Genomic DNA, 13388 nt, shown 5'->3' with positions numbered 1-13388 from the left:
GGTGGTTTCAAGAAAATAAGTGTAAAACTTACTGGAGATCACTGCTGAAACAATATCCATCATAACCTTAAAAGTCATGGTTTCTATTCTTTAATCTATAACAGAACAGGTCATTTTTCCTTGACTTTTTCAGCTACTTTGAACTACAAGGATTATGTTCTGTCTGCATGTAGAAAAAAAAATAAACCAACTGAGGTTAAATGTTTCTACAGTATATAAATCCTTGTCTGGCAAGATCATGTATTTTACTTTTTGTAAAGAACAGAGGGCTTCTCATATTGGACTTGAGCCTTTTATAAATATAACAACTGAATCCCCGTGGAAGCCGCACCTACAAAATTTGTCAAAATCGCTTCATGCCTGAAACCAGCCGGAACAGAAGCAAAGCTGTCAAACGTGCCTTTACTGGCTTCAGTGTAATGGAGATGCTGCAGCTAACTTTGCCTGGCTCCGCGCAGGGACGCGCATACTTGCGGCGGGCGGTGCGAAGCCCTAGCGTGGGGAGGGGACACGCGAGGTTGCGGCTCCGCCCAGCCGCCGCCTTGTTTCCAGACGGGCCGAGGCTGATGTACCAAGCAGAGGCGGCGGCCCGGGCGAGACCCGCCGGCGGGGCGCCGCCCCGACGCTTCTCCTGCAGCCTGGCGGCCGCGGGGACCCCCCGCGGGGTTCGCGGGGCGTATGTGTAGGGGGGCGGGGAAGCGCGGAACCGCCCGGCCCTGTTCCCGGCCCACGCCGCCAGGGGGCGCTCGGCGCCCGGGCCCGGCCGCGGGTGTGTACCATTTCTTCGCGGGCGGGGGGAGGGGGTGGTCGCGGATGACCCGTTCCGGGCTGTGGCGCCCACCGACACTGTCAGCCCCCCCTCGCGGCTTGGCGGCGGGTAAAGAGCAACGCCACCGCCGCTGGGCGGGGACACCCGGAGTCTTCCTGCACCGGTGTACCGGCTTGCCCCTCCCCCGCGCTGTATGCGGTGGTACCGCCCCGGCTGCGGCGCGGCCCGGGCGGAGCGGCTGGGGTTGGGTTGGGGTTTTTTTTTCCGCTCCCTCCTGTTGCCATAGAGACTGCGGGGCGCCGCCCCCCGCCCCGCGCCCGGCTGGGACACGTCGCGACGCCGACGCGGCCGGTGGCCCGGGACGTCTGCGGGGCCCTTCCCAGGTACGGGGGCGGCGGGGAGGGGGCGCCGCCGCCGCCGCCGCCGCCGCCGGGCTCGGTGCGTTCGGGGAGGGGCGGAGGGGATACGCGCCCGCACTGGGGGTGACCCGCGGGGAGAGGGTGTCCTTGGCGGGGGACACCCCCGTCCCGTCCCCGCAGGGCGGACCCCGAGGGGGGCCACGGTCCGAGCCGCGGCCCCCCCGGGGCGGGGCTGGGTGACCCCCGTGGGGTCGCCGAGCCGCGGCCGGGCTGTGGGGATCGGGGATCCCTCGGGATCGGGGGCTGAGCGCCCGCCTCGTTAACCTGTCTTGAGGCGATGCTGGGAGTGGATGGGTGACTGTTAACGTCTGCATTTACTGAGGAAGTTCGTGACCCGGGATTTGGAAGACGTGCCTGAAGGTCACTGGCGAGTGGCTTTTGGTTTGGTTTGGTGGGGTTTTTTTGAATCTTTCTGCCTTTGTATATAAGCACAAGTAGGATCTAGTGGCCATTTTTAGATTATTGGATTTGTTCAAACCTTGCCGACATGTAGCAACATAGGTACGTCAGCATCGATGCACAGTACATCATTAAGTCCATCACTGCTTCACTGGGTGGGAATACACTATTCACCTGTCTTTTCACAGCAAAGTCCAAAGACAGCGTCTTAAGAACTGAAAAAGACAATTTTATCCCTAGTGAATTTTTATTAGTTGTGGTTTGTTTTTTTTTTCTTGAGTAGGTACGTTCTGTTTTACCCTCAGAATCTAACTAGATTTTACTTAAATAGGCTAGGGTCTAATGCTATGAGGATGCTTTAAGGGCATGATTTTCATATAGTATTTAGAACCCCTTTAAGTGCTATTGATAATTTGATTGATTCCTGTGCTCTAAGTGGATTTATGCAGGTGTATTGCATTTACAAATTAAGACTTTTCATGTGTTCTGTCAGCAAAAATGGCTAGCTGATTCTAAATTATCTAGACAAATGTCTTATTTATGAAAGTGGCACCACTCTTGACTGGGCAGAGAGCTGCTAGAATACTTCCTAGCTCATGCTTTTTTCTAAGGAGCATGAATACAACCCAGCAGTCCAATGATTAAGGTACTTACATGAGATGACGGAAATAGGGTTCAATTTCTTGCCCTGCCAGCGGCTCAGATTACTCATAATTTTTGCTGACCGTATATTGCAAGTTTGCCACTTTGTTAGGTTTTAATGGAGGGTTGACTGTTTTTGGAGCAAGGATAGCTGTGTCCCAGATAAATGTTATACCCTGCAAGGCACTGGGGTTTTTTTACTCTCTCTGCTGTGAGAAGCACTGCATACATCCTGGTGAAAACAGAAAATTAAACCTTTACTGTAGCAAAACAAACAGACAAAACCAACCAAACCAACCAACCATGGCACTGATAACAGTTCATAATACTTTTAGTTTTTTTTTTATGGAGGTGGATGTAGGTTGGATGACATAGAGTGGTTGTATTGTCAATAGCTGAATCCTGCTATTGGAGGAGTGCAAAGATGGCTTGAACCTGCCTTTAAAATCCTTTCTCTTTTTGGGTGCATCCAGCATTTTTCTGTTTCTGAGAGTTTGCTACCAAAAATCTTATACTGATATAGTTATTTTTGTTTGTTAAAGTTAATGGACAATATACAATTGTTGATTTTAAATTTTTTTTATGGTGTGAGAGATTACCTGCCTTAAAAGAATATAGAGGGCTACTTTGATTTATTTTTGTGTCCTAACAGTAGGAAACTGAATCTGGATGCCTTTCAGAAACACTATAATATGTTTTGTTATAGGACTGTGCTTTCTGTTCTGTATCAGTGATGTAGCACAGACTGACCTAAACCTGGCATTCCTAGACTAAGCATCTCTCTAGAATAATATTTTTTTATATTAGCTAACAGGAGACCCAGTGTCATAGCTAGCGTAGGAACGAAGGTGTGATTTTTCAGTACATAGAATCCAACCATGCTTGTTACCCTTTGTTCTAAAACATGTGTGTTTTGGTTTTCTAAATCAAAAGCATTGCAGAGTATGAGAAAATCAGGTCTGGGTAACTTATTTCTCCTCCATAAAAATATAGGGATACTTTTTGGTGAAATAAAGGAAGGTTAGAATGCATGCTTGATGCTTTGGCACAACACCTTAATCCTGTACTTCAGCATCTGCTGCTGACAAGTTGAGATGCAGAGTTCTGAGAGCTACTTCTGCTGTGGGCTGAGAGGCCCTTTAACAGGATTCCTCTGGAAAGCTGTATTTTGATATGAAGTGTTTCACATTCCACTGTGACAGGTAACCTTTCAAAACACTGCAGACATGATGAGTTATTAAAACTATTCACTTCTTCCTGACTCCATGTCAGTGCTTTGCCTGTTTGTAGTGAGATTTTATATTCCTTTCCTTTGTTATTGTGTGAGAAATCCATGTGGATGGACGGAAAAAACATGTTTTATAAATAGGAAAATGTGACTGCAAAACTTCCAAAAACAGGCAGTGGGGAGCTGGAGTCATGCCTGTTAAATTATTTTTAACTTTGTGTTGAAACTTGATCAGATGACGTGTTTATTGTGATCCATCAGTGCTTCTACATATTTATTGTTAGCTTACATTACTTCATGTTTGCCAGGACTTAAATGCAGGTTACCTTTTTGTAACTGTGTACATGTCTTAGTTTACCAGGAAATTTCACCTTACTATGAGAACCAAAGATGGATCCAGAAGAGCAGGAGTTACTTGGTGACTACAGATACAGAAATTATTCTTCAGCGATTGAGAAAGCTTTGCGAAACTTTGAATCATCAAGTGAATGGGCGGATCTTATATCTTCCCTTGGCAAACTTAATAAGGTACAGTGTCACAGGAATATTTTTTCATTAGTTTATTATCTTTGTATTGTTATTAACTTTTCTGTAATTCATGGAACTTAGCAAAATTGAAAATTCACTCAAGAAAAATATTATTTCATAAAGGAAAGGTATTTAAAGCAGCTAAGTCAGTATATTTTATATAAATGTGAGAAATTCTGGTAAAACCAACAGAGGTTTCCTTCAAATGGTATTTGTTTTCTTTATACAGCTAAGTTAATTTAGTTTTTGCATCAAAGAAACCCTTGGGATGCTAGTTACTCGCTCAATACTGAGTAACTTAAGTCAGTAACTGTAGCTGTCTAAAGTTACTTAAGCTTTCTTTAAGTCTTTTTAGACTCTAGCTAAAAACTAAGCTAAAGAAGTCTTTATATGGAACAGGAGGTCACAAGTTTTAGTACATATTCTGAGTCAAAGTTTATATTTAAAGACCATGTTTACTTGACCATGCCCTTCCTTTGTATTTGGGGGAATAATCCATTTGCTGCTGGTGGTGTCTTTTGTATGACCGTGAAAAATATAACTGAATATAGGAAGAAAGAAAAAGACTTTTACAGGAAAAAAAACTAGGAATTGTCCTCTCCTCCTGCCCCAGAAACAAGTTGTACGTTGTTTGTGTCCCACTTGGTCGCTTTTAACATAAAGCTTTTCCTGAGTGTACACGGGGCAAGAGTAGTTACAGTCATTGAGGATAATAGGGGGTGTGAGGAGGCAACTCCTGCATCTATCGGGTAACAACAGATGTTTCCTTATGAATTCTGCATCACATGACTTTGCTGTCGTTGCTAAACCTTAATTCTGCGGAGTTTTCAAAGGGGAGGAGAATCCATAGAATTATAGAATCATAGAATATCTCAAGTTGGAAGGGACCCGTGACGATCACGGAGTCCAACTCCCTGCTGCTCGAGGGACTACCTAAAACTAAGACCTCTCACTGTAAGACCTCGCTACCTTAGCCCACAGCTCCTCCTCATTTAGTATCATTGGCAAGCTTACTTAATGTGCACTTGATTCCTTCATCCAGATTATTTATAAAAACATTAAAGAGCACCAGCCTGCAGTTGAGCCCTGGGGAACCCCACTAGTCACTGGCCGCCAGCCCAATGTAACCCCATTTACTATAACCCTTTGAGCCAGACCCATCAGCCAGTCACTCAGCCAACATAATATGGACTTGTCTAGCTGTGTGCTGGACAGTTTATCCAGAAGGATGCTAAAGCAAACAAGAGCTTTGCTAAATCTGAAAAACACACGTCTACTGGCTTCCCTTGGTCAACTAGATGGGTGTCATAAAAGGAAATTAAGTCAGTTAAGCGGGACTTTCCCCTTGTGAATCCGTGCTGGCTGTGACCAATGACTATGTTGTCTCTTAAGTGTTTTCTCAATAACTCCCAGAATATCCTCCATAATTTTACCAGTGCTGAAGTGAGACTGACAGGCCTGTAATGATCAGGGTCTTCCTTCTTACCCTTCTTCAAAACTGGGACAATACTTGCCAAATTGAGGTGGTTTTTTTTTTTAAGGACAGCCATGTTCTTTCCTCTTCAGAGGAGAGAAGCTGAATATTGCTCTGGCAAAAGGAGTTACACATTTCTGCCATCACTGTTTGACCATGATTCCTGTTGAGTCAATAAGGAGAGCTAGAGGCCTTCAGAATGCTTTTCTCAAAAGGGAAAATAAGAAATAATTAGAGTGGGAGATTTCTTACCTGTGGCAAGAGGTAGGCTTTGATCTTTTATCTTGACCTAGATGAACATCCTGAACTGATTAACACCTGTCTGAAATATTCAGGTACAGAATTGCCAAAACATATAGCAGCATAGTAGAAACAAAGCAAAAAAGCTTTTAGCTGTTCCATCGGTCTACCTGCTGTTGTATTCTGTGGACTTAATCTTTTTAGGAGCTTAAGAATTGGCAGAGCAAATCATCCCCAGTGTTCATCTGCTTGTGTCATCTGAAAATAAGGATATGTCAGGGGAATGTGCTGCCAAAAGAAAGATTGTGAAATAAAATGTCAATAGCTATTCTCTTAACCCCTATAATTACTTGGTCTCTTACATCCTAAAACATAAATATTGTTGTTGAGTTCTGTTAGTGCTGGGGGGAGGGGAAGGTGTTTCTAACGTAAGAGCCTATTTTCTTGTACAGTCAGTTCTGAGGGTGAATGAATGAGCAGGGAGAGGATGGGTAGGAGGGAGGAGATCAACAGTATGTCAATGATAAAATGGTCATAGTCAGGAACCTGCGGGCCAGTAACTGGTTTGCAGTGATGCCTGTTAAGCAAATATGAAAATGCTGAGAAAGGGGATGAGTAAGTCGAGGAGTTTCGGAAGTACTTTTCATGCTTCTGTAGTAGCATGGAAGATCTCTCTTATGCACGTTTCTTAATGATCTCTGTATTGTTGACTTTAATTGTGGGTGGTTTTGCTTATATAGATGTAATATTTTCTGAGGCTTTTTCTCCTGTAGGCAGGGTTCAACAATACTTTGCGCTATTGAGTCCCACAAGTTATACACATGCACATGCACACGCACTTCTATAGAAGCCCAGTGCCATTAGCCTTTCAGTACAAGGTCTGGAGGAAGCAGCACAGGCTTTTGCTACTTAAAGATGAGGGGAAAAAGGATGGAGGGAGCTGATCCAGATCCCTTTGGCCTTGGCTGAAACAAGTGGTCTTGGAGCTCTTGTTGCTGTTACTCCTGGTGGAGAGAGACATCTCTGCTACTGCTTTCTTTTACTACTTAGCTACCAAGGTTAAACTGAAGGTGGTTTTTCAATTTCTCTGTTGCTTCTGTGGTTCTAACTGATGTTTCACAGTGACATGCAGAACCAGGCAAGCAACAGAGCAACTGGTTGACTTTAATCTGAATGGTCAGCCAGTTGGGTTGGTTTGTAGATCTAGAAAGATTATTTTCTGTCACTTAGGGAAAATGAGCCTTCACATGACTTCAGTGGGGACAGCTTTGCCTTGAATCACTTTTAAACAGGGAGAGGAGTAAGGGTGGTTTTTTTGGTTGGTTGTTTTTGTGTTTTGTTTTGTTTGGGGTTGGTTGGTTTTTAATTATTGTGTTCTGACTCATCTCTTGCTGCTTAAAGTAGGCCAGATGAACCCTGCCCCAAAATTGCATTTGTTCCTCATTGGTTTTGTAGGGAGCCTGAGGTGAGTTACTGCAGTTTTGCCCATGTTTTCTAGCTGTCTTAGGCTCCTAAGATTAGGTAAGATGAATCTCCCCTACAGTCTTCTGAACAGAACTGCAGATACCAAGTGTGAGCATGGGTGAAGGATGGAGAGTTGGCAGAATTTGCTACACCTTTGCTACAACTTATGCTACACCCCAGGCTTGTAAGGGAAAGATTTTTGGGGTTTTAGTTTGTATAGTGTAGGTATTCTGCATCATCATGGTGCAGGAGAAACAGTAGAAATTGGTGTTTATAAATGCTTATAGAAGAATATAAATGGACAGGTGCAAACAGGTGGATTAAACAGGCAGTAAATATGTATGTTAATGTTTTAAAAAGGGTCTTCAGCTTTGCCCTGAAACTTTGTCATATTCCACTTGTAAATATCTCTTGCTCTGTGCTTTGCTTCTGTTCAAGCTCTAGTTACTATAAAGCAGTCATTTAGTAGTTGCAGCCTAGGATGCTCCATGCTTCAAGAAATAGGATTTTTCTCCTGTCAGTACTGTTCTTGGATCAGCTTTTAAACATGTTTTTATTGTTTTTTGCAAATCTGCGTATGTTCACTGTTTGGAAAGCACAATTTTGTGACTAGGGTTTTCAGATGCTCAGTACAGATTGTTGCATCCAGAATACAGTAATCCTTCTCAATTGTCTTAGTGCTAAATGTGATTGTGCTGTTGCAGATTTTGCCAGCTTGTTCCAATGTTGTAAAAGGGTACAACTCTGAGAAATCACTTTGACAGAAAAAAATCCTGGGGGGAGGGATGTTGTCTTTTTAAACGACAAATAGGTGGTGGTTCAGCATATGTGGGTTTATCCATGAAATAAGTATTTTAAACTTTGCTTTCATATCCAAAATGCATGTCCCTGTCTATTCAGACTGTAAGCAGATATGTATATAATATAAAATATGTATAAAAGTATTCATGTAGGGGGAACTTCAGGCAATTAAGAGGCTAAAAATGTTATGAGGTTAGGAAAATCCAAGTGCATAGTTTGCATTAGGGTTTTTAATCCAGATTATAGGCATATTTTTTCCAGAAATTTTAACTCTGGGTGCAGGCAAATAGTAGATAAGTGACACAGTTTGCAAAATGAAGAATGGAACAGTAGTAAATATTGGATTCCACAGCCTGCTTTTGTAAGGAAACTATGATAGGAGGTTTTCAGAAAAGGCCCTGAAATTTACTGATTCACAGAGAGCACAAAATCTCACTGGGTTTTTGGCAAGTGAATGTTTAAACTCCTCTGTTCATTTCATCTATATATATTAAAACCGGCAACAACAAAAAACCTAAACAAAAAAGCCAACCAACCTTCCAAAAAAACCAACCTGCATCTGTTTGACAAGGATAATGGATGGATTTTGCCATGCATATTGGCAGAAATACATAGTTCAACAATTTTTTAACAGTTTTTGGATATCAGTGGTATGGAACTTGTACGTAGGCTTCATTAGTGACTGTTGCCTCTGAGCCTGACTGGCAGGCCAGTGTCCCTTTTCTGAGCAAGATGTTCATTTATGGTTATTGTTCACCATGAAAACAAAATCTTATAATGTGAAAAATCAGTTGTTCTAGAGGGATTTATTTTATGTTTGCAGCATGGTTGACTTGCTCAGTAATGGTAATAATATTTGCCTTAAAGGAGCACTTTCAAACTGCTTTTTATCCTTGGACATAAGTGTGTAAATGCACAGATTATAAATTCTAACAATACTAAATTTTAGTCTTTAGTCTGCAATTTCAAAGTAATTTTTTTAGTTAGACTTTTGGTAGACAGTATGTTACTTTTTGTTTCTACAATACAAAAGCTTTCTTGGTTCAAAAACTTCAAGGTGAATATGTTTTCAGACTTGATCTATTTGGAGGGGAAGGGGAAAGCACAAAAATCATTGCAGCTGCACAACTATTGTTTGTTTCAGTAGTACACGTGATTTTATAATATGTCTGTTCTTGAGGGGAGAGAAGGATTCTTCTGAAATACAGCTTTAATGAGCATAGCTGTTAATTCCACCAGTTACTTCATATGAGAACTCTGACTGCCACGGCTTTGTAACAACTGTTGGCCAAATTACGAATACAAACACCACTTGCCTTCTGTTGAAGGCAAGCCTTGTATCTTTGAAAAAAAGGGAGGCTTTGCCTCCTAGTTGCTTTATGGAGCTTCACCACACCCATTGCACAAACGCAATGTGCAGGACTAGGTATATTTTATACACGCTTTTTTTTTTGCCCTTTTTTAATATAACTCTAGCTCCTAGTTTACAGTTTCCTCACAACCATCTTTGAACTTCCTGCTGCTATTTTTATGGAAGCTGGAGCTCTGTTTAGAATTTTTTTTGCTTAATTGGAAGATGAATCAGTGGAAAATATAATCACAGGCTCTCCTTCTCCCCCTCTCCTCCCAACCACTGTTGTCTAAAACAAGAACTATAGTATCTCCTAGTTGAAGATAATCTTACAAATTGATGTACATGCTGCCTTTTTCTGTAATTATATATAAATAAAAATATTTACTTGATTTCCTTGGGTTCTTTATGTCTAGGCAAGTTGATCTAACTGGTCTCTAGCAGCGCTATAAAGCAGTGCAGAATTACTTAAACCAGTAACTGTCGAAATGCGAATATTCCTCTGTGTACCTGTGTCTGTGTTTATTTTGCTTTAGGCACATGCATATCCTGCTGCAAAGAATAGATAGCCTTCCCTTTCTACCCTTTATAGCACACATTCAAAGAAATTCCAAGTATGCTTATGCATTAGAAAATGTTTAGTTTGTATAATATATTCTCTAATCAGTCATAAAGAAAAAGAACCTGTAGAAAGTTGAAAACTGGACATACACATGAACAACAGTCATTACTTTGCAAGTCTCATTTTTTTCCTGACTTACTGCTTAAAGTCTTTATTTTAAAAGCCAGTGGTAGGTCAAATACTTCCTGGTTTTCTGGGATTGTTGATTGCTTACTGATCTGTGAAAAACAAACCCTGGGATGATATATTAAGCGTGGAGCGCTTGCTGGCAGTTCAGGCTTCTCAAGCCAACCCTTATGTGCGGTTCTGGTGACATTTAACACTTCTGCCACCATAACTGGTCATGTGGAAAGCAGCTGGAGAAAAGGAGAAAAGTAGATCACAGGTGGGCTTTAGCCCATATGTAAATAAAGACAGTCAAATTAAGACAAGAAACAAAAGAATGGGTGAATAATAGATGTGGAAACCTGTGAGCAGAGTTGTCCATCTACAGTCATTAGTGTTGGATTCTGAATGTAGAAGCAATAGTTTGGGACAGAATATTCATCTGCATACAGTGCCAATGATACCAGGCTTGCTACCACAACATTTAAGTACCTGTAACTGCTGAAATTATAATGGCATTTCAGCAGTCCTAGGTCACACAGACAACTGATTCTTTTTTTCAGTTTTGGGAGCTCAGGATATTTCAAAATCAAGCTTCTGAGATTTGCCTGTTGGCTCACAGAGACTGATTAGCATTTGGAAATATGTATACTATCATGTCACTCTTATTTCAATTAACAGTTTTAGATCCGTCCGCTAATTAATGTCTTTCAACCTTTTTAAAATTGTTTGAGCCCTACAATTCTGGGGAAGCTGTTAAGAATCTGAACCTTTCAGCAAAATAGCAGCCAGCCCACCTCTCTGCTGGAATGGCTCTTGGTGCGACCACAGTCTTCTAATATATTGCGGTGTGCAGGTTTAAAATCCCTTGCATCTGCTGGAAGATCAGAGACAACTGTTAACCAGGAACACCCACTCTTGAGAAGAATTGTAGTTCATGTCCAGCTGTGTATTTCTTCAACCCAAGTCAGAAAAAAAAGATAATGTACTTTTGAGAAGGGATTTTCATCTCAGAATCATTCTAATGTGATGGGCAGAAGCTTTCCTCAGCTTATGTATGAGGATCACAATAAACGGCTTTAAATCTTGCTTCCTGTACAGAGATGTCTTCTGATTCTTCAGATGAAGCAGTACAGTTGGCACATGTACGTGAATGAGTCTTCTAAGTTAGTCTCACCTGCTGGAATTTGGACATAGGAAGGTTTCAGAGTTATCCAGGAGAAATACTTAAGACTGAGTTATCCCTGAATATCCACTCTTCAACTCTTAATATACCTGGAGTATTTTTTCCTCTTCTAAGTAAATGTTTGGGTGTTCAGGGAATGAGAGTTCTTATTTGCTGGTAGAGATTTACTTCACATCCTTAGGAAGTGAAATAAACCAAACAAGCAGTTTTTAATGAGGTAGTATTATTTCTGTAATGGGTGAGATTCTCCATGTAATAAATAGTGAATGTTTTAATTTCTACCTAGCTGATATCTAAATTTTAACTGATAGAATATTAAGATGGTATTTGTTCAGTCCTAGGATTGAGAAGGAGAATATCATTGGCACGTTTTTTTTGTAATTACCTTCTTTTATATATACACAGGGTGTGGGCAAATACATACCAACCAATATAAACAGAATGATTCAAAGTCCAGCTTTCAAGCAGTCTCCAAAGTTCTTTCAAGTATTAAAGTTTTCAATCTTTAATATTGAAATAATATCACTCATGGAATATATGAGTAAATCTCTCAGTTATAAAAGACAACTCCACAAATATAACCTGCTTTAGTTTCATATGTGAAATATTGCTGTATTCTTGGGTTCTGGTTTTGAGTACCTGCTAAAGTGCAGATCTCATGCTCATAGTGGGGCAGGGAAGGAAGGAAATTAATTGACTCTAAATGGCATCTGTACTGCATGTATTTCACAATGGTGTGACATTTCTATTTACTTTGGTTACAAACTCAGCCTTTTTCTTCTTGAGTAAATTTTATTTACTAGAATTTCTTTACTAACAACTGGTCTCTCAGTTTAGGCAGAGCAGCAAATGGGAGAAATAACACAATAGTAGTCTCACAGATTCTAGCTTCTCAAGCCCACCAACTGCAAAGTCTCAAAAGAGAAGTTGCACACACCTTTGAAAGATGATTGGATTTATCTCTTCTTCTTACTGCTGATGAGAGTATTCAGCGTTCAAGCGAATGCCGTGATCATTGCTGAACTGTTTTGGTTCTTGTCTTGGAAATGAGCAAGGAAGGGCTAGTTCAGTTGTCTGCTGCATTTTCAAAACCCTTTTTAAAAACAATTACGTAGAATAAGACCATGACTTAACCTTTGGGAGAGCCAAGAATTTGCCTAATCCTGAAAACAGCCCAAATGTCAATCTGCAGTGAAACATTTGTTTGCATTAGCAGACAGTGATCAAAGGCTAAAGTGCCATTTACTTACAACTTCTTTTTTTTTAAATTGTCTCTGAATTGAAGAGACATACTTCCATTCTGCTTTCATACATGCTGAAAGGCATGCATGGTTCAAGGAAAAGAGTAATCTTTCCAAAGAAAGGTGCTACAGTTCGGTTTTTTCCAGAGACCTGGCCTGTCTGCAATACTTAGTTAACTATTGCCTGTTCTGAAGACCTTTTATGTCAACACAGCAGGTATAGTTAATAAAGCTTGCTGAATGTAGCCACACAGAATTACAAATAACTCCTAAGACGTTATTGTCCCATTTAATCATGCCTGCTTTGGTTGGAGGGGTTTTTGTTTATATTTCAGCTATAAGTGAAATGAATATTTATGAGGAAAGATAGTTATTTAATTCTTTCTTTATTCCCTGTCCCTAAAAGCTCGGATGCTCTTCTTGCTACTTCCCTACATCCCCCAGGAGATAGGATAAGGGTGCTCTGTCCCTCTCCTGTGACTTCCTTTTCCAGCCAGTAAGCAAAGACCAGACTTTTCTAGATAGTTCATGACTGAATCCATATTAAAACTCACTTGCAGAATTCTACTGTTTCAGTGTGACAAAATGCATTTATGAGATAAACCTCTTGAAGGCATTTAGTTCTTCTCAATGTGTGAGTAGGAAACCTTTGGCATGCGGTCATCCCATACATAATCTTTTACATTATAGCACTTTATTCTCTTCTTTCTTCCACAGGCTCTGCAGAGTAACCTGAAGTATTCTCTATTACCAAGACGACTGATCATCAGTAAAAGATTATCTCAGTGTTTGCATCCAGCACTACCTAGTGGAGTACATTTAAAGGCACTAGAGACCTATGAAATAATCTTTAAAATTATTGGGACAAAATGGCTTGCCAAGGATTTATTCTTGTACAGGTAAACTTTTCTTTAAAAGC

At 41.1% G+C, this 13388-nt stretch overlaps 1 protein-coding gene across 2 annotated transcripts in view; it reads left to right on the top strand.

Annotated features, from left to right (window-relative positions):
• The first annotated feature begins 1062 nt into the window (after positions 1–1062).
• The window catches only part of DOP1B (DOP1 leucine zipper like protein B), a 53259-nt gene continuing 40933 nt past the window's right edge, over positions 1063–13388 (top strand). For both annotated transcript variants that reach the window (XM_075100081.1, XM_075100070.1), the window contains exons 1-3: positions 1063–1152; positions 3811–3985; positions 13187–13368. In XM_075100081.1, coding sequence (XP_074956182.1) covers positions 3848–3985; positions 13187–13368 — 320 coding nt within the window. In that variant the 5' untranslated portion in view covers positions 1063–1152; positions 3811–3847. The remainder of the gene's footprint in view (positions 1153–3810; positions 3986–13186; positions 13369–13388) is intronic.

The sequence above is a fragment of the Phalacrocorax aristotelis genome, chromosome 1, assembly GCF_949628215.1.
Source record: "Phalacrocorax aristotelis chromosome 1, bGulAri2.1, whole genome shotgun sequence".
Lineage (NCBI taxonomy): Eukaryota > Metazoa > Chordata > Aves > Suliformes > Phalacrocoracidae > Phalacrocorax > Phalacrocorax aristotelis.
Note: the sequence above shows the minus strand (reverse complement) of the source record. Positions and strands in the feature narration are given on the sequence as shown.